At 34.2% G+C, this 23,904-nt stretch overlaps 3 protein-coding genes across 3 annotated transcripts; 1 reads left to right on the top strand and 2 right to left on the bottom strand.

The window, feature by feature from the left end:
- Positions 1–165: 165 nt before the first annotated feature.
- LOC133668537 (subtilisin-like protease 4) lies at positions 166–2,558 on the bottom strand. The gene has a single exon (XM_062088460.1). It carries the CDS (start codon positions 2,552–2,554, stop codon positions 275–277), a length of 2,280 nt encoding a protein of 759 aa, XP_061944444.1. The 5' UTR covers positions 2,555–2,558; the 3' UTR covers positions 166–274.
- A 920-nt stretch (positions 2,559–3,478) lies between these two features.
- On the bottom strand, positions 3,479–6,464 carry LOC133668541 (senescence-associated carboxylesterase 101-like). Its single transcript, XM_062088464.1, has 4 exons — positions 6,340–6,464; positions 5,831–6,200; positions 4,943–5,524; positions 3,479–4,580 (listed from the first exon to the last, which is right to left on the bottom strand). The coding sequence occupies exons 1-4, from the start codon at positions 6,354–6,356 to the stop codon at positions 3,741–3,743; spliced, it is 1,809 nt and encodes a 602-aa protein (XP_061944448.1). The 5' UTR covers positions 6,357–6,464; the 3' UTR covers positions 3,479–3,740.
- A 4,463-nt stretch (positions 6,465–10,927) lies between these two features.
- Positions 10,928–15,175, top strand: LOC133668142 (disease resistance protein RPV1-like). Its single transcript, XM_062087877.1, has 5 exons — positions 10,928–11,654; positions 11,913–12,999; positions 13,137–13,412; positions 13,519–14,442; positions 14,555–15,175. The coding sequence occupies exons 1-5, from the start codon at positions 11,140–11,142 to the stop codon at positions 15,173–15,175; spliced, it is 3,423 nt and encodes a 1,140-aa protein (XP_061943861.1). The 5' UTR covers positions 10,928–11,139.
- The last annotated feature ends 8,729 nt before the right edge of the window (positions 15,176–23,904 follow it).

A 23,904-nucleotide genomic window follows, 5' to 3' on the forward strand; every position in this document is an offset into this window, starting at 1 on the left:
GGAACAAAAGTACCCTTGTTTATATACAAGCATAACAATTAATTTTTTATTTTCCTCCACGGATATTATTTTATTTTTCTACAACATACAAAAATAATTTTATTTAGCAAAAAACATAAGCATAATAGGTGGAAAGCGGCCGCGAAAACAAAATATAAAATCATAAAATCAAACGAGTTGGTTACTGGTTTCAATTTATTCAAAGTGATGTATGCTTTAATGACTTACAACAGCACACAAGTTATAATTAAGAACATCAGACCTAAAAACTTTCTTATGCAAAAAGAACAGCAATTGGGCTTCTAACAACGTGATCAGCAGAAACCCAATTCAGATATCCCTGAGAAAATGGCAAATTCGTGTTGGCTGTTCGCGTAAATGTCACTGAATACGTTGCTTTCGGACTCCCCTCGCTGAATTGAATCACACCGGGTGTTACTTTAACATCAACACCTTGTGGTGCAATGATCTCAGCGTTGTAAGATGAGTTAAAAGGGCCAACATTTGTTACTGTCCTTGTGTATGTCTGAGGACTAGACGTCAAGTTTAGAGAAAACGAGGGATAGTTTAGCTGTGCTTCAGGTATGCTTGAGCTGTTCCGGCATGTCACGGAGCGCTGCACGATGATTCCTATAGCCGTGTCGTTGTAACCAAGACCACATAAGTAAGGAATGTAGTCGTCAGGTTGGATATCATAAATGAGGCCCGGATCATCTGCTTTCGTTGGGTTCACATGGCCTGAGCCGATGGAAAACACATTAACAGGATCGAAGGTATCATCAGTAATAGGCGTGCCTCCAAGATTTGTTAGATTAGCTGTAGTCATCATTGCAGATTTTATGGCAGCAGGTGACCAGTCAGGGTGCGAGCTTTTAAGCAATGCTGCAATGCCAGTAAGATGAGGAGTAGCCATTGAGGTGCCTGAAATCATATTAAATGCGGATTTTGTATTCCCGTTGTTGTCCACAGCATATGGCCATGCAGCTAGAATGTCAACGCCGGGGCCTATGATGTCTGGCTTCAAGATCCCAGGACTTGCCAAACTTGGGCCTCTTGAGGAAAAATAAGCAAGCTGGGGAGCATATGGAACCCCAAAAACAGTTCCTTCAAAAAGTATTGTGGCCATTGGTGATGATGTTGAGTTTATATAGGCTTTGATACTCAAGCCGTCTGCATAAGTAACATCTGATGCGGGTAGTACATGTAAATCGGCTGTGGTAATGTTGCCAAAAGACTCAGCATTCATGAGAATCATTGCAGCACCACCAGCATACTTCACTTCTTGGGCTTTATCAACAGCTCCTGAAAACCCACGACTCTCACATAACACAACCTTTCCCTTGACATCAACATCTTTCAAGGACCCTGGATCACAGAATGCTGAATCATTACCATTAGCACCAGCATAAATAAGTGGCAACAACGTCGATGAAAAATTTGTTGGCTGGTAAAACGATTGCCCATCATATGAAGCATTATTTCCAAGCAACACCTTTGCTCTTATGTTTCTGTCAACAGTACCAGCACCTACAGTTAGGATCCATGGGGCCTCGTTCGATAATGTCTGATTAAAGGGACCTGAATTCCCAGCAGCGCAACTCACGAAAACTCCTTTTTGAATGGCACCGAATGCACCAATTGCAATTGAATCCTCGTAGAATGGAATTGATGGACCACCAAGTGACAGTGAAAGCACATCGACTCCGTCCTCCACTGCAGTGTCCATTCCAGCTAATATGTCGCTGTCAGCACAAGAACCAAACCCATTACAAACTCGATATATTGCCAAGTGAGCTAAGGGCGCTATGCCAACTGCGGTTCCATTGAGCTGACCATAAAAGCTCGCGCCTTGGACCCAACTTCCAGCAGCTGTGCTTGCTGTGTGTGTCCCATGCCCATTATCATCAACTGGAGGTTTACCAGGTAAATATAAACTTCTTGCACCAATAAGCTTGTTGTTGCATAGAGTTGCATTAAAATCACATTTCCCTTTCCATTTTGCTGGTGGAGGAGGCATTCCTTCGTCACTAAATGAAGGGTGACTTGCTTTTATTCCAGTGTCTAAGACCCCAATTATCACTCCCTTTCCATAATTGGAATGGTTCCAAAATCCTAAATTTTGCTGTAAACCCAAGAAGCTAGGAGTATGAGTTGTCTTCACATGGAAAATCTTCTGGGGCCGGGCTGACACGACCCCTTCCTTCATTTCCATAGCCTTTGCTTCCTGCTCCGTAAGTTTTGCTGCAAACCCTGTGACCACATTGTGGTAGGAATGTACCAAGCGCTGTTGGTTGGAGCTTGAGGTGGTAACTGTTGGTAAAAATGATCGATACCAACTATCTACATCTTCACGTTTTGCGGACATCATGCCTTCTGGTTTCTTTAAGAAGATAATGTAAGTTTTCAACTTTCTTTCCTGCTTAATAATGGATTTAGCGCTGGATGAACGGACTTTTGAATGAATAACAGCTCGTGATGAGGTAAACATGAAAGTGAGAAAAAGGAGGATAGTGACCGCCATAGTTGGCAAGATTTTGACCCTCCTGTTTTCCATAGTAGTAAGAGAAGTAGACAGTGCTGGTTATTTTGAGGTGAAACAACCTAAAAAACAAGGTTTTATATAGGGAGACAAAGGAAGAGAATGTGTATTACTTTGTTGGTATCGATGATAGCCGGCATCCAGTAGGTGGCTGGAAATTCTCCATGATCGATGTGTTTGCCGTCGGAGTATTTTAGCTACCTGTTGCTACTAGTTAACAAGACAGACACAATAGTCCATCCAAAAACATTGCATGAGGAATTGATAACGCCGCTTGCCAGAATGAGCTGCATTAATCCTTGGATGTTGCTCCATGGCCAACTGTTTTTTTTTCTCATTGAGAACATAGCCGATTGCTTTCATCTAATATTAGTGATCTGTTCACGCTGGATTCTTGCGCATAAAAAATTTCATTTCAGCATAAATGTGTGCTATGATAAGCTCTGGTCACTACATGAAGACATTAATTATGTGTTCATATTGTTTATCAATTTACTTCGTTGAATAATGAAATTTATTTCAAGTTAAAATTCTTAAAAACTAAAAATATTATAACTTAAATATTTATTTTTTCATGTATCCTAGTTGCATTTTTTAAAAAACAATTATAACTCTTTATGTAAAATAAACTTTTAAAAAAAACCTTATTAGTATTTTTTTTTAGATAATAGTCAATTATATAAAAAATAACCATCTAGTAGATGGCAAAGAAAAACCTTATTAATATTAAATATGAAAAAGAAATTATTCTTTCTAATTAAAAAAACAAAATTATTTTAGTAAAGATGAATAAGAAAATAAAAATGAAATTTCTAAATTAAAAAAAATAATAAAATATTTATTTTTCTAAAGAAAGTTCTACGTACATCAATCTTTCCGGTTAGAGTTGGTTGGTAATTTTGTGTCCTCTTTTCTTATTTATTTTTATTTTTTGTCAATTTTCCGGGAGTTGTTTGGTACTTCAGTCAGAATGTTATGGTCCGTATTCAATACCAATTTATTAGCCACTGAAATTTTAGAATAATATTAGGTTAATTATTGAATTTGAGTGGAGACCGGAGACCATAAAAGCGAATGTCATTTCAAAGTAAAGAATTTCTGCCTCTTCTTTTACAGTTTCCATGACTCTTTTGTTTTCTGGCAGCAAGTTACGATCCACAATTACCACTTCTCAATAATACTGCTTAGACATGAAGTACAGTTACTGCAAGAAAGTAGAACCCTTCTCATATTGAAGATATCTTCCGTTCTTCATGAAGTCACAGAGTGGAGAATCGTGGGATGTTTCTATAATTTCCTGAAACGTTTTCCACCATTTCATAAAACTGCTTTCTTTCAAGAAAATTTCTGGAGATACGGCATAGTTATTGATTTGGTTCATTGCATATTGCTCAAACATATCCAGATTCTCTTTTGCAGATTGTTTCTCCACAGCACTTGAGGTTCCAGACTTCAACAACTTGCATGAAATGAGAGCATCCTCCACTTTTGCCCAGAAACAAGAATCCTCTGTGAGAATGCCAGCCACATTTTGTTTCTTCTTGTTGTTTGGTGAGCTTTTGAGTTTCTCTGCATCATCATCCTCCTGCCACTGCTCCAACAAAATGTAATGCCTAGATCTTCCATGAGTTTGATAGTCTCTTTTATCACTATCTCTATAATATTCAGCAATATCAAGTGGTTCAACCATTCTTCTATAGTTTCTTCCAGAATAAAGCCAAGTCCCCCGGATGAATGCGCCTTCTTTCTGAGGCTTTCTCTCCACGCCCTCCACAAAATTTTTCCAGTAATTAGTGAGAAACTTCTTGAGCCTGGTAACATCCCTATCGCTGCTGCCAAGTTGATTCTTGTAACAATCATAGTAGCCTATCCCCTTAGTCTTGCAAATCTTATGATACCATTCTAGGTGAGCCATTTTTATCTTTATCTGGTTTAATCTTTTTCTTGGGTCCATAGTCTGCACTCGTTCTGCCATTAGGACCTTTTCTCTTTCTTCTAACTTGGAGATAAGATTTTTGTTGTCCACCTTTCTCTGTTGTTGCTGAATTTCAAGTGGATTGGACATTAGTTATGCAATGAACTTAAAGAACATAACGAAAACACATGAATCTTAACTTTTTGGCTTGCGAAAAGTTTATCAATATTTGCTAATATTTACATCTAACACAGTGATTGCGAATGCATTCTTAAACGAACTTGCGATGCAGCATTATGCATCACAGGTGCATCCTCATAAGGATATGTCACAAGCTTATTTTTTGACATATCTTGGTGCATCACATTTCTTACATTTGACAAGCAAAAACCCAAGTCAAAGCTCCAAGGGATTGTGACATTGATAAATGCCGGCAGTGAATCAACACCAATATAAAAGTGTAGTTTATCAAGGATTAGACTCATTACCTGGGTGGTCATTTCAACTCCAATTGCCTCCAGTTGTAAGATTATTCCTGCCTTAAGTGGTTGCACGTATGATAGATCAGGCTGAGAATTCCCCCTGATGATAACTTTAGATTTCAGATCATTCACTATCTCAACATAATAATCTATCTCCTGTGCTTCACAAGAAGCTTGCCTTCTTGTGATTTCCAATAACCTTGAAACAACCTCAAGGTCATCAACACAGGCACATCCCTTCTCAGAACACAATATAAATGTACCAAAAGCCTTGTATTCCTCTATGGCAGATTGAGTAGGACTATCGTAGTGGGAAATGGAAGCTTTTGGAAATAGGTCCTTGTTGCCGACGACATGGAGAAAGCAAGAATTCCATGTTAAACATTCTAACATTGCTTGTCGGAGGCCTTGATTGCCAATAAATGGCGAGCCAAAAGTGATGCAGAGGGGGAGTTTCGGAGGTGGCTGATTTCTTTTTATGTTGTCCAAAAGCCATAAGGTAAATAGAGAAGCAACTGATCCTCCAATTGAGTGTCCGGTCACAATTAATGGAGTGCGCAGCAATTCACCGGTCTTTGAATCATGGATCTAAAAGAGTTCATAATCAGGACCATGATACAGTGAAACAAGACAGGAACATATTTTCGTAAAATAATAATCTCCATGTTGGATCCTTCTCTTATTTTCGTCGTTTAGTCTGGTTTGTCAAGGATCTAGTCATACAAAATCATAAACTTAATTTAAGGACCACAAGAAAATTTGGCGTTTGTGTGTTACTTCAATATGTATTTTCCTAATAATTATGGTCAATGTGTAGTTTTCTGATTCAATGACGTGAGATTTAAATGATTCAATAATGTAAACTTAATGTTGAAAAAAGATTCAGAAGGATACCTGAGTTTTGAGCTGGGACAGCTCCTTAAAATGGGCCTTAAAAAGGGTGATTGCACCTCTATGAATGGAAAACGACCGGTTTCTTTCAGTGCATAAGAAGTCAAAGATAGGTAAATCCATCTCCATGAGAGTTGTTGATGAAACCAAATCTCCTCCCTGTTGAAGAAGTTCTTTCCTTGATAAAGTAGAAGTGGTGAAGGCTATGAGGGTATACTTTGATTTCTTATCGAGCTTGTATCTTAGGGAGAGACTGCAAGAGTCTTGCTGATCTGAACTGGCTTCTGTTTGAAGGTCCTTTATAGCACCGCATGATAGCTCGAGCAAATCAGAGTTCACCACTAAGTCGGCCAAATCTAGTCCACTGATAAATCTGCAATAAAAAACAAGAACAAAACACACACACAGAGGAACATGGAGCCTGTTAGAAATAAGGACGTAACATTGCTTTAAAATGCAAATTTTACCAGGGAAGGAGGATAGAATATATATAGCTAGAACGTTTTGCTTACAGAGGATGTTGGCTCATTGTTGAGTTGTGCTTTGCTAGATTGGTTTAGGAACACAATTGTAAGAATATAATAGGAAGAGTAATTGTATTTATTGACAAAGGCAGAGATTGAACAGGTCAATTAAAATACACATGTGAATTTCCTCTTGACTTGGTACTCACCTCTTGCCTATTCACATGGAAAAAAAATTCAATCACATACTGGGAAATTAGTGTGCAATCTCAATGTGTTTTCCTTGTATCTCCTGTTTTTTTTTCCTTCTTTAAACCTATAATTTTTCTTGCTAAAATCCAGAGAAAATTTCCATAGATTCGTTTCTTAGCGCTTACATGCTATCTGGAACCCATCATGTCCCATCATGGCGGCATTGCATTCAATGATATTTTCCGAGAAGTAGTCGACGGATCTATGGCATGCGTTGAGGACTTACTGAACCCAAACTTCTATGAAACTTCTCATGAACTTGGACTTTTAATTACCTGTCTAATCTTTGAAATGTCATTCAGTGGTATTCTTCTGTCGGAATGGATTGCAGGGAATTTATCCAAATTTTCTGCATCATTCTGGCATCCAACAGCCCATTTGATTAGACTTGATTCATTCTAAGGTAAATCTACTAGGGGTTTAGAATTCGAACAGTAGACCAGGAAGCAAGAGTACCTGGCCCGATATTAAACAGTCCTTAGCCCATAGGCAGGCAAGACTGTGAAATGGCCCATTGCTTTCTTCGGCCAGGTTGCAATTTTTAGGCAACCAAATATTAAAATTTTGAAAGTTTACAAAAGATAAAAATTAAAATAAAATTATAAATTTTAATTTCTAATTAATTTAATATTAAATAATAAAATTCAACTAAACAAAAAATTCTAGTGAATCAGCATAATTTCCGACTTGGGTCATAGGACCATGATTATTACATAGAAAACAAATAATTTTATTTTTTAAATTTCAATTCTCAATCAACTCAATTTTAAGATAAAAATAAAAATAACCAAAATCAATATGGGATAACTTGTCAAACCTAGGTAAGAAGATTAAGATAACTCTATAGAAAACAGTTAAAAAAATTATAAATTCTAATTTCCAATCAACTCAAAGTTGAATTTTATCAACCCAAATAAAAATAAAAATAAAATGATTTGAGTTAAAAAGGCTAACCCATAAAATTTACGACACAAGTTATAAGATTATAATAACTTCATATAAAGCAAATCAAAATAAATTATAATATTCTATATCCGTTAAATCCAATATTAAAAAAATAAATTAAAAAAAGAAAATAACATAAAACCCTCAAAATTTGAAGTACTAAAATGAAAAAGAGCTTTACTTTTCACTTTTCATTGCTATAAAGATGAAAATCCATAATAATAGTGTCAACATCTGATGCGGAGACTATTAAAAAATCTGGATTTGCTATAGAGACTGATGAAGGGCATGGATGAACTATATGCCTTTTAAATTGAAAAACTAGAAACACATAATAAAATTGAATACAAGAATAAAAGTAAAAAAATATATGAAATTCTTAAACAAGAAAAAAAAACTTATATATATATATATATATATATTAAATAATATCTTTTTTATTTTAAATTAATATTTTTTTGTGTTTTCAGATCATTTTGATGCGCTGATATCAAAAATAATTTTTAAAAAATAAAAAAAATTATTTTGATACATTTCCAGGTAAAAATCACTTAGAAAAACAACTGCAACCACACAACTACCAAACATTTTATATATGTTTTTTGCTGCACATAAACCTCAACCATATATAAATTTTATCAAATACATATTTAAATCCAACTAACTATACTTTTTTAAAACTTATTTTTTTTTCAAACCACAACCATAAAAACTACTTAAAAAACAAACACACGTCCTTTAAGTAAAACAAGAAGGCTTTATAAGAGAAGGGGTAGAATGAGTAAGAAAACACGTATGTAGTGGATATCTAGCCATACCAGTATAAGGTATCTTTGGCTTGAGGGAATTTGTCTGAGAGCGTGTAATCATGCGGGGCTGTGCCGCAGGAGTGATTGTGGAAACATCACGAGAGGAAGAGCTAACAACAATGGTGGAATGGGGAGAGGCATCCCGTGGAGGTACTGGCACTGAAGCATCATCTGAGCATAACATAGTAGGATAAATATCCAAAGATGGATGATTTGTTGCAATGGCCTGATCATGCTGCCCTAGTAGTTAGATTACGGGAATAGCAAATAGAAACTGGTAAGGATAAGATATATGGGGCAGGAGGAGTGGACATGTTCGACTCTTGCTCATATGGAAACAAAGACTCAAAAAATAACATGGCGGGAAACATATATTTTACCCGTGGCCAAGTCAAGACATTTGTAGCCTTGGTTTGAGAGATTGTAACCAAGAAAAATACAAGGATTAGAATGAAAAACAGTTTTATGTTCATTGCAAGCATGTAAATTTGGCCACCAAGCACATCAAAAAACACGCAGGAATAAGTAGTTTGGTTTTTAATGATATGCCAGTTCAAACGGGGATTTGTTGTTAAGAGCTTTGGAGGGAAGACGATTAATAATAAATGTTGCAGTTAAAAGGGGATCTTTCCAATATGTTTTTGGTAATTTAGAATGAGCAAATAAAGCTAATCCCAGTTCAATAATTTGATGATGTAGATATTCAATAGAACCCATTTTTTCATGTGTGTAATAAGGACAAGTTAGATGATATTGAATTTCACAGGTTTTGAAATAAACATTTAAATTGTTTAAGAATATCATGATTTTCTATTTAAGAAAAAGTTAAAGAATTTAATCAAAGATGGTGTCTGGGTGTAGCCTTTGTGATCATCAACACCATGTCGATGGGTCTTTTGACAAAGGGCTTGTAAACCCATTTGGTATTATTTTACCCAAGACAAGAGAAAAATGATTAGATAATAGTCTGGCAAGAAAACCTAGAGTGCAACTAGTGAAGAAGATGTCGAGAGTCCTATTAATGGTGTTGATGAATTTGTAAGCTCATTTAGTATCCTTGTACCTAAGAAAAAAGAAAGCATTCCCAGACAAAAGTTTGAGAACAAAAGCCATCATTATTGATAAAGATGATCTAAAGATTTAAGACTGCAACTAGAAAGCCAATCATAAAATTTGAATAGTGAAGATGATCAAAGGATCAGGGAGTTAGATACTCGCCAAAGAAAAGAAAGAAGATTGAAAGCCAATATTTATAAAATGTGAATACTGAAGATGATCAAAGGATCAGGGAGTTAGATCGCCAAAGAAAAGAAAGAAGATTGAAAGTGTGCTAGCTTGGTTTGGACCCTGCATCCAATTTCTCTTATCAAATTGTTGGACAATATATGCATTTCGCTTTTTTTTTAAGAAAAAAATTAACTTTCATTTATTATTTTTCATCCCAATCCTTACTTTTGGACCTATATAAATAAATTATTTGTATTTTAAGTTATATTCTATGCTAACTCATCAAAATCAGTTTGGTGATTTGTATGATAATAAATTTATACGTAAGAATACAAGTTAAATTTATTTCTCATGTTGTTTTAGTGATATTCATTAAAATAATAACTACAAGACAAGAAAAATAAGGGTAAAAGATTTCTAAGGGAGAAAATTATTGGACTCTATGCATTTCTCGTTGTTTATTTTATTATTTTTCATCCCAATCCTTACTTTTGGACCTCTGTAAATAAATTATTTAATATTTTTATAATTATATAATTATATAATTAAATTGATTTTGAATTGATTTATTATGAGATACAAAATCTTTATATTTTTTTTCAACTCCTCTGAATCACTCTCAACACATCATTCCTAAAGATAATAAACAAAAAATGGCTGAACCAACATGATTCTAGTAATAAACAAAATGATGACAGGGAAGATTACAGTCATTTGAACTGTAAATTGAGAAGAATAAAAAATAAATTACAACTCCTAGGTCTCTATCAACATGACTCAAAATACATTTAAACTTTTGTAGTGTGTGAAAGGTTCTAGACATTCTTCAAAAAGACTAGAAGGAAAGAAATTGCAAGTGCAGGTGGTATAATTAAGCCTTGAAAAATTTCTGAATTTAGTCACCATCTCATAGTAGCACAAGATTAAATTTCTGACCAAAAGCATAATTTCTGGCATTTATGGTGGTACACACGAATTAGACAAACAAAGTCAATCTTGTCTACCGAAAATTATGACTTGTAATCTACAGTTTGGCAGATAAAAATAAATGTCTCCCGATACTAATTGGCTTCAATCCTCCAAAGTCCTAACCTTTGCATTAATTACTCCAGATTACTTTGGAATGCATTTTACGTTGGGGAGAGAGTTTTTAAAGAAATGTTTGTTTTTGCAACGATTTTGCAAAATTTTGAGTTTTTTTATATCTTATTTAAATAAAAATAACGTAAGAATTAAAAAAAAAAAAACCAATTTTTTTTATATCTTATTAGTCTACTCTGGCGGCATTGCATTGACTGGCATGCATCAAATAAAAGTCATGTCAGCCTTTAAAATGTTTCATATCTTAGAACAGGTAACATTCACACACACCACACATTTTCCATTCGACTGATCCCCAAACATAGATGCAAGCTACTTCTTTGTAAGAAAAACCCTTCACAGATATTTACACGTCTTTGTAAGAAAAACCCTTCTGTTTGTAAGAAAAACCCTTCACAGATATTTACACGTCTTTGTATACATGCCTTGCTACTTCTTTCCGTGATCATTCCTCTCCATGCTCTTCAACCAACGTTTCCAATTTGCTACCTAGGTTTCTAAACCGTGTCTTTGTATGGCTTCTGTATCCTTTGAGTCTCATTCCTCTTCTTCATCCTCTTCTAGACATGGATCGACCTACGATGTCTTTTTGAGTTTTAGAGGAGCAGATACTCGCAACAATTTTACAGATCATCTTTATGCTGCCTTAGACCAAGCAGGAATCTATACGTTTCGAGACGGTAATGAACTTCCTCCAGGACAGGAAATCTCCTCACAACTCAGTAGTGCAATCCGAGAATCAAGGATTTCTGTAGTGGTTTTCTCCAAAGGCTATGCTTCTTCTAGATGGTGTCTTGACGAACTTGTAAAGATTCTTGAGTGTAGGCATGCCATGGGGCAGCTTCTTGTTCCTATATTCTATGATATCGATCCGTCATATGTGCGAAAACAGAAATGGAATGTTGGTGAAGCTCTTAAGAGAAAAGAAGAAGACTTTGAGATTGAAATGGAGAGGTTGAAAAGGTGGAGAGAAGCTCTTGATGAGGCCGGAAATATATCTGGATGGATTCTGAAGGATATGGCAAACGGGTATGTCTTTCTCTCTGTGATCTAATTTCACTCTTCAATAGTGTAATTTTTAATCAAAACAATTCCTGAAACCAATTAGTAAAATCGAAGCAGCCATTGGAGTAGATGCCTAATTGCTTCGATTTAGCATAGCTATGACTAGCCTGATTTCACTCCCATTACTCCCATTATATGTACAGACACACAGACTCTTTAAAAAGCTTCTTTGCATATGGTTAGCTATCTCTTCCGAATATGACTTGATTTTGCAATGAACAGGTATGAATCGAAATTTATTCAAAAGATTGTTGAAGATTTGTTGCATAAATTAGGTCCCGAATGCTTAGACGTTGCCAAGTATCCTGTAGGTATTGAGTCTCGTGTTGATTATATTATTGACCTGCTAAGCATCCACTCAAACGATGTTCGAGTTGTGGGTGTGTATGGGATGCCTGGAATAGGTAAAACAACAATAGCGAAAGCTGTATTTAATCAACTATGTCATGGATTTGAGGGAAGCTCTTTTATTTCGAATGTCAAAGAAAAAACAGTAGAGCAATTACAAGAGCAGCTTCTTTGTGATATTTTGAAACCAAATACTTGGAAGATCGATCATGTTTCTAAAGGAGTCAATTTGATGAAAGATCGTTTTCGTCACAAAAGAGTTCTTGTTGTTCTTGATGATGTTGATCAACTTAAACAACTAGAAGCATTGGTGAGAGAGAGAAATTGTTTTGGTCCAGGAAGTAGAATAGTCATTACAACGAGAGATGAACATTTTCTAACTCAAATTGAAGTGGATGGGAAATATCATGTTAAGGAATTGCATCAACATGAATCCCTTCAGCTTTTTAGTTTGCACGCCTTTAAGGACACCCATCCAGAGGAGGATTATGTGGAGCTATCGAATGCTATAGTTGACTATGCTGGAGGGGTTCCCTTAGCTCTTGAAGTTTTAGGTTCTTATTTGTTCAGAAGAAACATAACTGTATGGAGAAGTGCTATTAAGAAACTACGGAAAATTCCAAACAGACAAATTCAGAAAACACTTAGAATAAGTTTTGACACCTTGGATGATGACAAAGTGAAGGCCATGTTCCTCGATATTGCATGCTTTTTCATTGGTTGGGACAAAGAATATGTAGTAGAAATACTCGATGGTCGTGGCTTCTTTCCTGATATCGGCATTGATATTCTCATCCAAAGGTCGCTCTTGTCAATTAATGATGAAAATGAGTTAAACATGCATGACCTCATAAGAGACATGGGCCGGGAGATTGCTCGTGAAGTGTCATATGACCATCCTGGAAAACGCAACAGAATTTGGCTTCTTGAGGATGCCTTAGATGTCCTCAACAACCAGACGGTAAGAACTAAATTCATATGGTCCTGGACCTCAAAACAATCTTATATACTATCAAATTTAATGTAAGCAGAAAAAAAGAAACTTTTGTTATTTTTCTCGTAAGTGATAGTTTTCTACTTTTCTCCATTAATTTTCAGGGAACAGATGCTGTGGAGGGTCTCGCACTAGATGTTCGAGCATCAACAGTTGCATCTCTTAGCACAAAATCATTTACAAATATGAGACATTTGAAATTACTCCAAATCAATGGAGCACATCTTGCCGGAAGCTACAAGCTTCTACCGAAAGAGTTGATATGGCTTTGTTGGCTTGAATGCCCTATGAAATCTTTGCCATCTGATCTCCAGCTAAACAACCTGGTTGTTCTTGATTTGCAGCATAGTAACATCGAAGAACTTTGGAAGGGGACTAAGGTACGAAATTTCCAATTGGCTCCCAAATTTTCCATAATGAAATTTAATTTAGAGTTACATTTTTCACATGACTAACTTTCTCTCATTTTGTTAATTGTTTTGACAGATTCTCAATAAGCTTAAAATCCTCAATCTTAGCTATTCCAAGCTCCTTGTCAAAACACCGAACTTCCAAGGACTCCCTAGTTTGGAGATACTAAAACTTACAGCTTGCACGAGTTTGGCCAAGGTACATCCATCTATTGGACATTTAAAAAGGCTTGTTTCGTTGAATTTGGAGGGATGTTGCAGGCTAAAAACTCTTCCAGAAAGCATTTGCAACTTGAAATCCATTGAAACTCTAAATATTAGTTTGTGCTCACAACTTGAGAAATTGCCAGAATTCTTGGGTGATATGGAATCCTTAACTGAGTTGTTAGCAAATGGAACTGCAATTAAGCAACTTCCCGCTTCAACTGGGTATTTGAAGAAGCTAACAAGGTTATCATTGGTTGGATACAGCTACAAACATGATCTACAATCTAAATCATGGTTTTCTCGATTTTCTTCATGGCTTTCATGGCGAAGCTGTTCTACCTCCATAGCTATGCTACCAACTCCTTTAACTGGTTTGACCTCATTGAAAGAACTAGATATAAGTTATTGTGGTCTACCCGAAGCTTCAAGCTCCATTGATATTGGGAGTTTGTCCTGTCTTGAAAAGCTGAATTTGTCAGGGAGCAAATTCTCCAACCTGCCTCCTAGTATTGGGCACCTTCTTAATCTTAAGGATTTGTGGGTTCGTAGATGCCCAAATCTATTCCTATCAACCTCAGAACTTCCATTAAGTTTGACGAGGTTGTATGCTTGTATTTGCTCGACAATGGAAAGAGTGCCAGTTCTGGGAGAAAAGAGACTCTTAGTTACTTCAGTTGGGTGCCTAAATTTAATAGAGTTTCGGGAGAAGGAACTTCTGGACACTAGCTCATCCATTCTGAACTTTGATGACTGCAACGATTTATCAAATAATTATAAGGAAACTCTTGTTCAGGTACTCTCTGTTTCTCCTTTTGTCTCTCTTACACTTGAACACACATAAATAGCATGTGAATTGTTAATTAATTAAAACAAAAAAACTTACCTTATTTTCTTGAAAACAACAGGAATTGTTCAAAGGTGAAATGTGTGAGATTAGCTTTTCTGCCAGTGAGATACCAGAATGGTTCAGCCTTCGGGGAGAAGGATCTTCATTATCATTTCATTTACCTTCAGTTTTAGGTTCATATGGTAATCAACTCCAAGGGCTGCTTATTGGGGTTGTCTATGCCACCTCTTTAGAAGGGTCATTTGCTCCGTGTAGAACTCTTTTAAGAAATAAGAGCAACGGTAAGGTATTGTTTGAAAGGTCCAGCAGCATCAAATTTGACACAAGTTCCACTAGGAATTCTTGGATTCTGAGTCTGCCGTTGATTGGGGGGTATCGATGCGCAGTGAAAGGAGTGGAGGAATTGGAGCTGAATGTCGAAATAAGCTCCAGTGGAGTTGAACAGTGTGGGGTTCATCTGATAACAAAAAATAATGCTGTTTCAAATATTGGTAAGTTGGATCGTGACATTTACAGCCTTGCTCGAACAGATACAATGATAGTTCCATCTTACCATCATCAAGCCGTAGCGTCTTCATCTCCTAATGAATGGTTGAAAAGTTGTTTAACAAGGGAGTTGCAAAGATGGAAAATTTACTCCGCGATTAAGGTTTCATTTGGTATGGATTTTATATATTGATATAAGTTGTTTATTAATTTTTGAGTTTTATTGATTTAAATGAAAACAATTCACAAAATTGAGTCGAAATTTCAATGTAATAAAAAGAAATTAATAGTTTAAGATTAGAAGTAGATAATCTTCTTGACTCGCCTTCTTATCATAACGCAGATACTAATCTAGTCTCTGCATATTTATTTGTACATGGTTATTGTTTCAAGGATATCCAATGAGCTATGTGTAAAAAGAATAAAATATGATAGAACCTAATTTTAGAGTAATTAAAAATCCTTCTTGGTCAACATAGTTTTTGAGCAAAAGACTAGTTATGTAATAAGAAAGATAAACATTATCTTATACATTTTACTTAAAATAAATTATATTGTTTTATATTTTAAATGTTAAATATATTAATATGGTCTGCTTAAACTATTGTGATCCACTAAACAACATCCAAAGATTAGGTCTAATATTGGACCTTACCATCCCATAGTCATTTAGTGAATAATAAATTTATATTAATTGACCCTATTATCTGTTTAAATGCAAACACAACTCAAAAAAATAAACTCATAGTTCATCACATGTAATTCCAGAATATGAGTTATAAAGTTCAATTTAATGTACAAACACAAATTCATAGAGTGAGCTTATAAATGTTAGGGTTTAAGAACAAACAACTTCAACCTTCAATGGTGGAGGAAATAAGCATAAAAACTGGTGGTGGCTAATAGAATCAGAAGTGAATCAAGACAGCATGTCAGCCTTGCACCTAGTATGCACAACCAAAGCTTCTAATTAGGGGTGATTATTTTTGGTCCGGTTTAGTTTTTATAAAAAAAAACAACCAAACTAATTTTTTTTTTTAAGTGAAACCGGTTCAAACCGACCGTCTTTGGTTCGGTTTGATTTTTTTAGAACAAAAACCCGTTCGAACCGGTTTGACTTGGTTTTTTCTGGTTTGACTCGGTTTTTTTGGTTTGGCTCGGTTTGACTCGTTTTTTTCGGTTTGACTCTGTTTTTTCCGGTTTTTTTTTGTTTGGGTTCGGTTCGGTTCGGTTTTTTCGATTTCAGGCTTATAAAATCAAAAATGAACCGAACCGGTCGGTTTCTTCAAAATTCTAATTGGTTTAATTGTTTTTTTCATGGTTCGGTTTTTTCGGTTATTGATTTTTTGTTTTTGTCGGTTTAATCGGTTGTTCGGTTTTTTTGCTCACCCCTACTTCTAATTCATTTCCACACCCATCGATAACATCTAGGGACGTGTGTGTCACATGTGTATGGCGTTGTGATAATCATCTTGAATTAAGATTTTTAAGTTGTTAAAATAACAAAGAATTCTTGTCATTTTTATGGTTTAAAAAGTTTGGAGTTGTTACCTGGTATTTTGATCACTAAAAACCTTAACTAGTCTATAAAGTCTTAATAAGAGTATTGGTTGTATGTAAGAAAGACAATATCACCCCTAATATACTCTACCTAATTTTATTACCAATTTTAGGGCCCCACATAAACAAAAAAAATGAAGAAAAGAGAAAATATAAAAAAACAATGTTGGAGGAAAATAAAATAAAAATATAATTAAGAAGAATGTACCAGAATACCCAGGAAATCACTAAAGACTAGTTGAGAAAGATCAAAATATACAAGATTAGAAAACTTGACAGTGTATTTTCAACCAATGATGGCCATATAGGCAAAGAAAATTCAATTTGAAAAGGGAAATTCAAAATTGAATGTTCAAGAACTCAATTGGAATTTTTCAAGGTTTAAATGAATTTATTTATGGCTTAATTGCAAGAAACTTTGATTCTTAAAGTCAATTTATACTTTAATTGAAAGAAATTAAAGTTTTGGGGTTGAATTGCAATTTTTAGTAGTTAATTTGGTCAAATCAAGGGTTTAATTGCATAAATATTAAAGTTTGATGAGCAATTAGAGACTTGATTAAAGAAATCTAATATCAAGGACTAAATTGGAAAAGATGTGTGAATATAGGGGCTGAAATTTACCAAATCAAGGGCCAAATTGAAGAAATTGAAAGTTTGTTGGTCAATCAAGGTCCAAATTTTACATTAAAATGTCTACTGACTAGTTTTGTAAGATTGAGCATATCTTTCAAACTGTATATTGAAAAAAACTGAAATTTTACAGGAAATATTAGACACATAAAAATATATTGTGGTAAATTTTCAAGTCAAATGGAATTAGGAAACATAATATTTTAGAGGGTCAAGTTAGTGAACTGATACTGTCAATTATGTCAAATAAGACCTTCGATTAAAGTTGGGCTAGAAAATAAACATCTAAAGCTTTCCAACTATATATCGCAGGCCCATTAATTTATCCAGACGAGAGAGAATTTCATATTTGAAATTAGGACTCGAATTTGTCAAGAATTTACGAAACATTAGAGATTTGGACTACATGGAGGAATTTTAACATGAAGCCTTTTTTATTATTCCATTTTATTTATTTATTTATTTTTAAATTATTATTTTTAATTTGAATTTTTTTTCTATTGTATTAGATATTGTTTAAGGGTTTATTTTAATTTTGACTTTATGATAGTTAATTAATAGTTTAAACTCATTAGCTTACAACCCAAAAGGAGTCTTTTAGAACTTATTGTGATAGGAGCAACCAAGTTATCATCAGGTTTACGTGTAGGCCTTAAAAGCTAGTTCTGGGTTGAATGACATTCTTGCATTTCTAGGTAGATTATAGACAATGTTCTTCGTATGAACATTGTGGTAGCTACTTGATTTTGACCATTTTTACTTTGTTTATTTGCATCAACATCTTCACATGAGTTCTTGAATCAATAATTTAGGGTCATTTCACATCAATAGTCATGATTTCTGAGTTTTAATCATAGAATTTTGTTTTTGAACCAAAACCTATTTTGATCAAATTGTGATTATTGATTTATAATCGATGATGTTTCATACTTAATTATTGTTTAGTGATTGATTTCCAACATGCCTATATCCTAAGGTTTGTTCATGTCTGATATGGATTTTAAATCATGTTTGCTAGACTTGTTCTTTGTGTTTTTGAGTTGTCTGGGTTTTGATTAATTTTTAACAAAAAATTCATGTTTGTGTTTTTTGCAAGTTTAATCTGTTTTGGATTTTAATTTTGGGTTTGGTTTGTTTTTCGGGTCAAACCAACAAGTTTTTTGTTCGGTTTATGGTCAAACCAAATATTTCAAGTCAAGCTAATTGAGTTAAATTTAGGTTAGATGGGTAAGGCCTTGTGTGGGTTAAACAAAAGGTTTCCTTGTATATGAGCAAAAATCCTAAAACAATTATGGGAGCATTTCTTAAAATCAAAAGAATTCAAAAAATGTTTTTGAATGTTTAAAAATATAGAAAGTATTTTATGAATTTTACAACCGGATTGTAAAATTCTAAAGGATTTTGACCGACATTTTAAAAATAATATAAACTTATTTTTTTGTTAGAAAATATATTGTTCACTTTTAATATAAAAATAACAAACCTATAAAAGAGTTAATATCCAAAATATTAGTAAGAATAATAATTTATTATGATTCACTTTTGATATAAGGATAAAAAAACTTGTACGAGGGTCAATATCCAAAATATTATTGAGAGTAATACAACTCATTCACTTCTAATATAAGTGTCGCACCCGATATCGCTGCAGTCTTAAAAAAAATCAATGAAAAAAATAGATTTCTAGCATCTCGTTCTTTGATGGGGAAAGATTTTTTTTAATGAGTCGTTACCTAGTATTATGGTCACTAGGAACCCTAAATGGCCAACAAAGATTTTATGGTACGAGACTGATTACGCAAAAGAGAAGATATTATCATCCCTTAAGCGTCCTATTTAAGGTAGGTTGCATTGCTAGTTTTTAAGATTGTTAAGGGTTTGTTATACTATGTTACCGATGGTCTGCTTGTAATATTCCTGACTCTGGCGTCAATGAATATTCAATTATGGATACTTCTAACTCTGGCATTGATAACTATTACACAACTAAAAAAACATATGGTATTCCTGACTATAGGGTCAGTGAATAAACCAGTAAAATGAGTTTAAATCAATGCATAAACATTTTTTTTAAAAAAAGAGAAAAATGTATCTAATACTAGATTTGTATTTCACAGTAAAAATCCACAGATCAATTATACAGTGAAATACCTAAAAAAATATGAGGGATTTACAAATAAATTAAAAAATATCCACAATTTTTTTTGAAATTTATGATATGACAAAAAGACTTGTTTAGCTAAATATCAAAACAAAAGGGAAAAAAATAAAAGGGATCAGTATAAGGATGTATTTTGCTAAACATACTCTTGGACGAAAATAAATTGAGCTGGCTGGTTTTTCTGTTTTTCTTTTTTTATATATAATTTTTGGTTGGGTTTAGCATAGCCCGTAAAAACTGGGCTAGACCCAACCCGTTTCAGTCATCGGTCCAAGCAAGTAATCTAGTTGGGCAGCAGGCGCGCGTGAAATGTTCAACGCACGCTTGCTACAGGATATGGTGAATTAAAATTCAAGGCAACAGTAAGAAATGAATTAGATTCGAAGAGCGGGGGAAAAGATGAAGAGCGACTTACCTGGTAGTTCTGGAGATGCAGACGTGATGGCGGATTGGTCGGCTGTTTCTGTTTTCTCTTCTTTTTCTACTTTTCCTTAGTCTCTTCTATGATCTTCCCCTGTGCGTTTGTCTGGTTGTTCACCTTTTTCTCTTTCTTTCGTTCTCTGTTCCCTCTCTGTCTTCTGTCTCTGGTGCTGGAGATGGCGAAGACAATGATCACTCTTTCCTTCTCTTTCTGTTTTCTTTGTTCGTCCTTGTTATATGCTCCCTCTGCGTTGTTCCTCAGTATTACCTTCGTTCCTCCCCTGCTTTTCTGGTTCGTTCCCTGTCCCCCCCAGTTTCTCCTCAGTTCGTCCTCCCGTTCCCCTCTCTCTTTTTTTCCCGTCCCCCTGTGTTGTGTCCTCTCTCCGTTTGCTCGTCTTCTATCCTCTGGTTCTCCGGTCTGTGTTCTCTGATTGTTTTTCGTCTCCTCCTCCTTTGTCATGGCCTTTCTCTGGCTTTTAAAGCCAGAGAATGCCATGCGGTCCCCTCCAGATAATAAGGCGACCTTGCATGGACTTTAATGCAGGCGTAACGGTCGGCGACTCTTCGTGGACGTTTAGCAGGCGTGGCGCGGCGTTTCTTTCCCCTGGTTTGGCGAGGTGAAGAAACGAACTTGGAAACGGCGCCGTTCTTGGGATGGGAATGGCCATTTTCGATTTGGTCGTTAAATGTTTGAAATATTTGTAATCAAGTGCCCTGGATAAACTGTAATTGGACCCCTTCATTTCATCGGAATTCACAAAATGGTCCTCGGCTTTTAATTGCTTGCAATTGTAACCCGAATCAGCCATAAACTTTGATATTGTTTCAATTAAGCTCCTGGTTTGATTAATTAAATTTCAAGTAAGTCTCATACTTATCAATTCTTTAATTAAGCTCTTGATTTGATTAATTAAACTACTCCAAAGTTTAATTAACTCTCAAACTTTCAATTTATATTGTCTTGATCCAAATTTTAATTTATTCTTCATTCATTTCATTTGTTTTTTTTCCTTTTTCTTTTTCATTTCATTCTTTTTTTTTCATCACTTATTTTATTATTTTTTCTATTACTTTTATAAAAAAATAAAATAACAATAAAAAAAGAAAAAAAAATAATTAAAAAGAGTCAAATTTTGGTTTATGATAATAAGGATAAAAATTAATATGAGTTTTATCTAAAATATTTATTGGAATGATACAGTAGTTAAAAATTTCAAGTTTGTTTAGAAAGAATCATCAATGATAATTAAGGATATTTCAACATGTGTCCCATCACAATTAAAATAATCATCAAATCTCTTTTGATTTTATTGATATTTTATATTTGGACCTTTGAAATACTCATTATTTAATATTATTTATGAATTTGATAAATTTGGTTGGAATGATAATCAATGACACTAGTAATAATAGTGATAATAATAGTAGTAGTAGTAGTAGGTGAAGAAAATTACATGTACCTAATTAAAATACTTCTATACTGAAAAGAAATACATATTAAAAATATGATATTGTGCCGGATGCACATCTACTCACTATATAATGATAATTTTCCAGGGTTGTTGCTTCCGCTAAGAAAATCTGGCGACTGGGGCTCTACCAAGATGAGTTAATGTTTGTCCGCACACCAATTCAAGAGTTTTCAGTGTAGGGAACGGAAGCAATAGCTTCAGTCTATGTATATGATTCTAACTTTCATATTCACAATAGAAGGAAGAATTGAAATCAGAGAATCATGATTTTATTAATTAATTTATTTTGCTTTATGATAGATTTTAAACCAAAATGCTAGTAACAGAAAAGGCAAGGGCCAAGATAACAAGAAATTATTTGCGAGAGATGGAGCGAAGAAATTTGGAAATCTTGCACATATTTGTCTATGTTCTCGTACATTTTTTATAGTAGAAAAGTCTGTGTTGAAATATTTTGGGTCAGATAATATCTTCAAATCTTCAGAAAAGTCTGTGTTTCTTAGAATGGCGGTGAGGTAATAAATCTCCAAGCTTCGTGGAGTGGACCATTTTATGGATCTGGGTGGGTGTAGTCCATGGGTTAATGGGTAGGTGCAAGTCTTGGTTTTATTTTAGGCAATTCTCGAATTAAATATTAAAAAAAATAAGGAATCCGGATTTTTTATATATTTTTTAAAATTAGAGAACTTAGTTATTTTTTCTTTTCTTTTCAAAAATATAAAAGATGAATGTTAAGGAATCTTGATAAGGGATGTTTTCTAATCGGTTTATGTATTAAAAAAGACCAAGTTTTCTTTCTAGTTGATTTTAAAAACACATCCCATATTAGGATGTTATATCTAGAATAAATTTTCATGAATATTAACAATAAAAAATCGATTCAAATTATAAATTCTTAAATTTAAATATAAAATTTGTATTTTTTATGTGAAAATCGCCACGAAAACAGCTCATGATAATATAGTTTACGTGTAATCTGGCTTCGAATGATACATGGTGAATAAAAAAATCGAGGAGAGAAAGAAAACTGACCATACACCAACCAGGTGAGGAAGGTGGTGGCGCGCCTTCCCCTTATCTTAACCAAATTTCAATCCGAGAGGCATCCTTGGCATGATAAGGGGAGAAGAAAGACAGAAAAAGGGCTGTTGCGCACACAAATTGACCGGGTGAATTATTCGATCAACATCGCCATCAAAGACTACCTACTAGGGCTAGGGGACAACGAGTCCCAACAGCAGAATTTGATCCTTCTTTTTTTCAATGTTTCGTGTATTGATTAGTTGTCGAGGCTCGTTCCACGGGTGTAGGAGTACTTAGTACTTACTACTTACCAGCTCCGGAGCCAATATTTGAATGGCAACGATGACTGTAAGATGAGTTACATGCGAGAAGTTGGATTCAGACTTTCCAATTTCACATCCAGGAGTCGGTCAAATAATCTCTTCCATCATCTTTTTTATATAGTAAATGAGAGAATTATATATTAAGCAGCCCCATCAAGTAGGTGGAGCTTAAAGAAAGAAAGAAAGAATACAAGGGGAATAGAAAAGAAAAAGACCCATTCTACGATTATTACCACCGGGCCGGTCAATGGTTTAGTTTAGCAATGTGACTTTCAAGGAAAGATGAAATTGCTACTATCATTCGTCACTTTCTCAGAAAATGCTATGGCTATTAGTCAATGCAAGACCTAAAATTCATGGACAGCAAACTATCATACAGCATAATAGCTCTTTATTTGTCTGCAAATCTAGATGTAAAGGATGAAGACAGGTTCAGCGTAACTTCCTTTCTTCTATCAAAAGGTTTATCCGAAATATATAAGATTATTCTGACACAACTATGTTCCCAACATCTACCATAGGCAAGTATAAGAATTGACGGACTTTCAAAAAAAAATTATTTTTTTATTAATGTGAATGTCCGAACCAGTTTTTGTGCACCTCGATTAATCCCACGAGTTCTGAAATTAACGATCATGTAAGTTTTCAGTAACCTGAGGTCCATAAATTTACTCTAAAATTTCCAAGATTTCATGTAATAAAAGAAAAGATGAGTTGAAGTCTTCAAGTGATCATCGCAAAAAAAACAAGAAGAATTCTTATAAACAAGAAAGTTTTTACAAACCAATATATATCTTTACTACAGATGATATCATGTAGTAGAAGCCATACAAGACTTTAATCTTTGAAGGAACAAGACCATTGCAGTAATTAAACTTCAATTTAATTATTAAATTGTTGTATAATTAATGGATATGCTTTAAGAATATTTATGTGTTATAAAACTTTTTTGTTTGTTATTATGAGATATCTATAATTAATAATATTTTAGTCACTGTATGGTTACCTAATTTTATTAACATTATTTATGCAATTAGGTGTCTTAAAATAATGTTGTTGTTATATAATATATGATGGTTCAGTTACATTTCTTTACAATTCTTACTTGATGAGTAATATTTAGAATGTAATTAATTTTTTACTTTCATTTTGCATGTGTAGTTATAGTTATACTGAAACCATAATTGGTGTAAATGCTTTACGGTGAATTTTAAGATGTGCGTGCCCACATCAGAACTACAAAATTTTAAAATACTCGTGATAAAAAATCTTAGGAGCCAAACTATTAATTAAAAAATATGAACTTTACGTGGAGTAATATTTTAATTCG

Source organism: Populus nigra, chromosome 11 (assembly GCF_951802175.1).
Source record: "Populus nigra chromosome 11, ddPopNigr1.1, whole genome shotgun sequence".
In the NCBI taxonomy this organism is placed as follows: domain Eukaryota; kingdom Viridiplantae; phylum Streptophyta; class Magnoliopsida; order Malpighiales; family Salicaceae; genus Populus; species Populus nigra.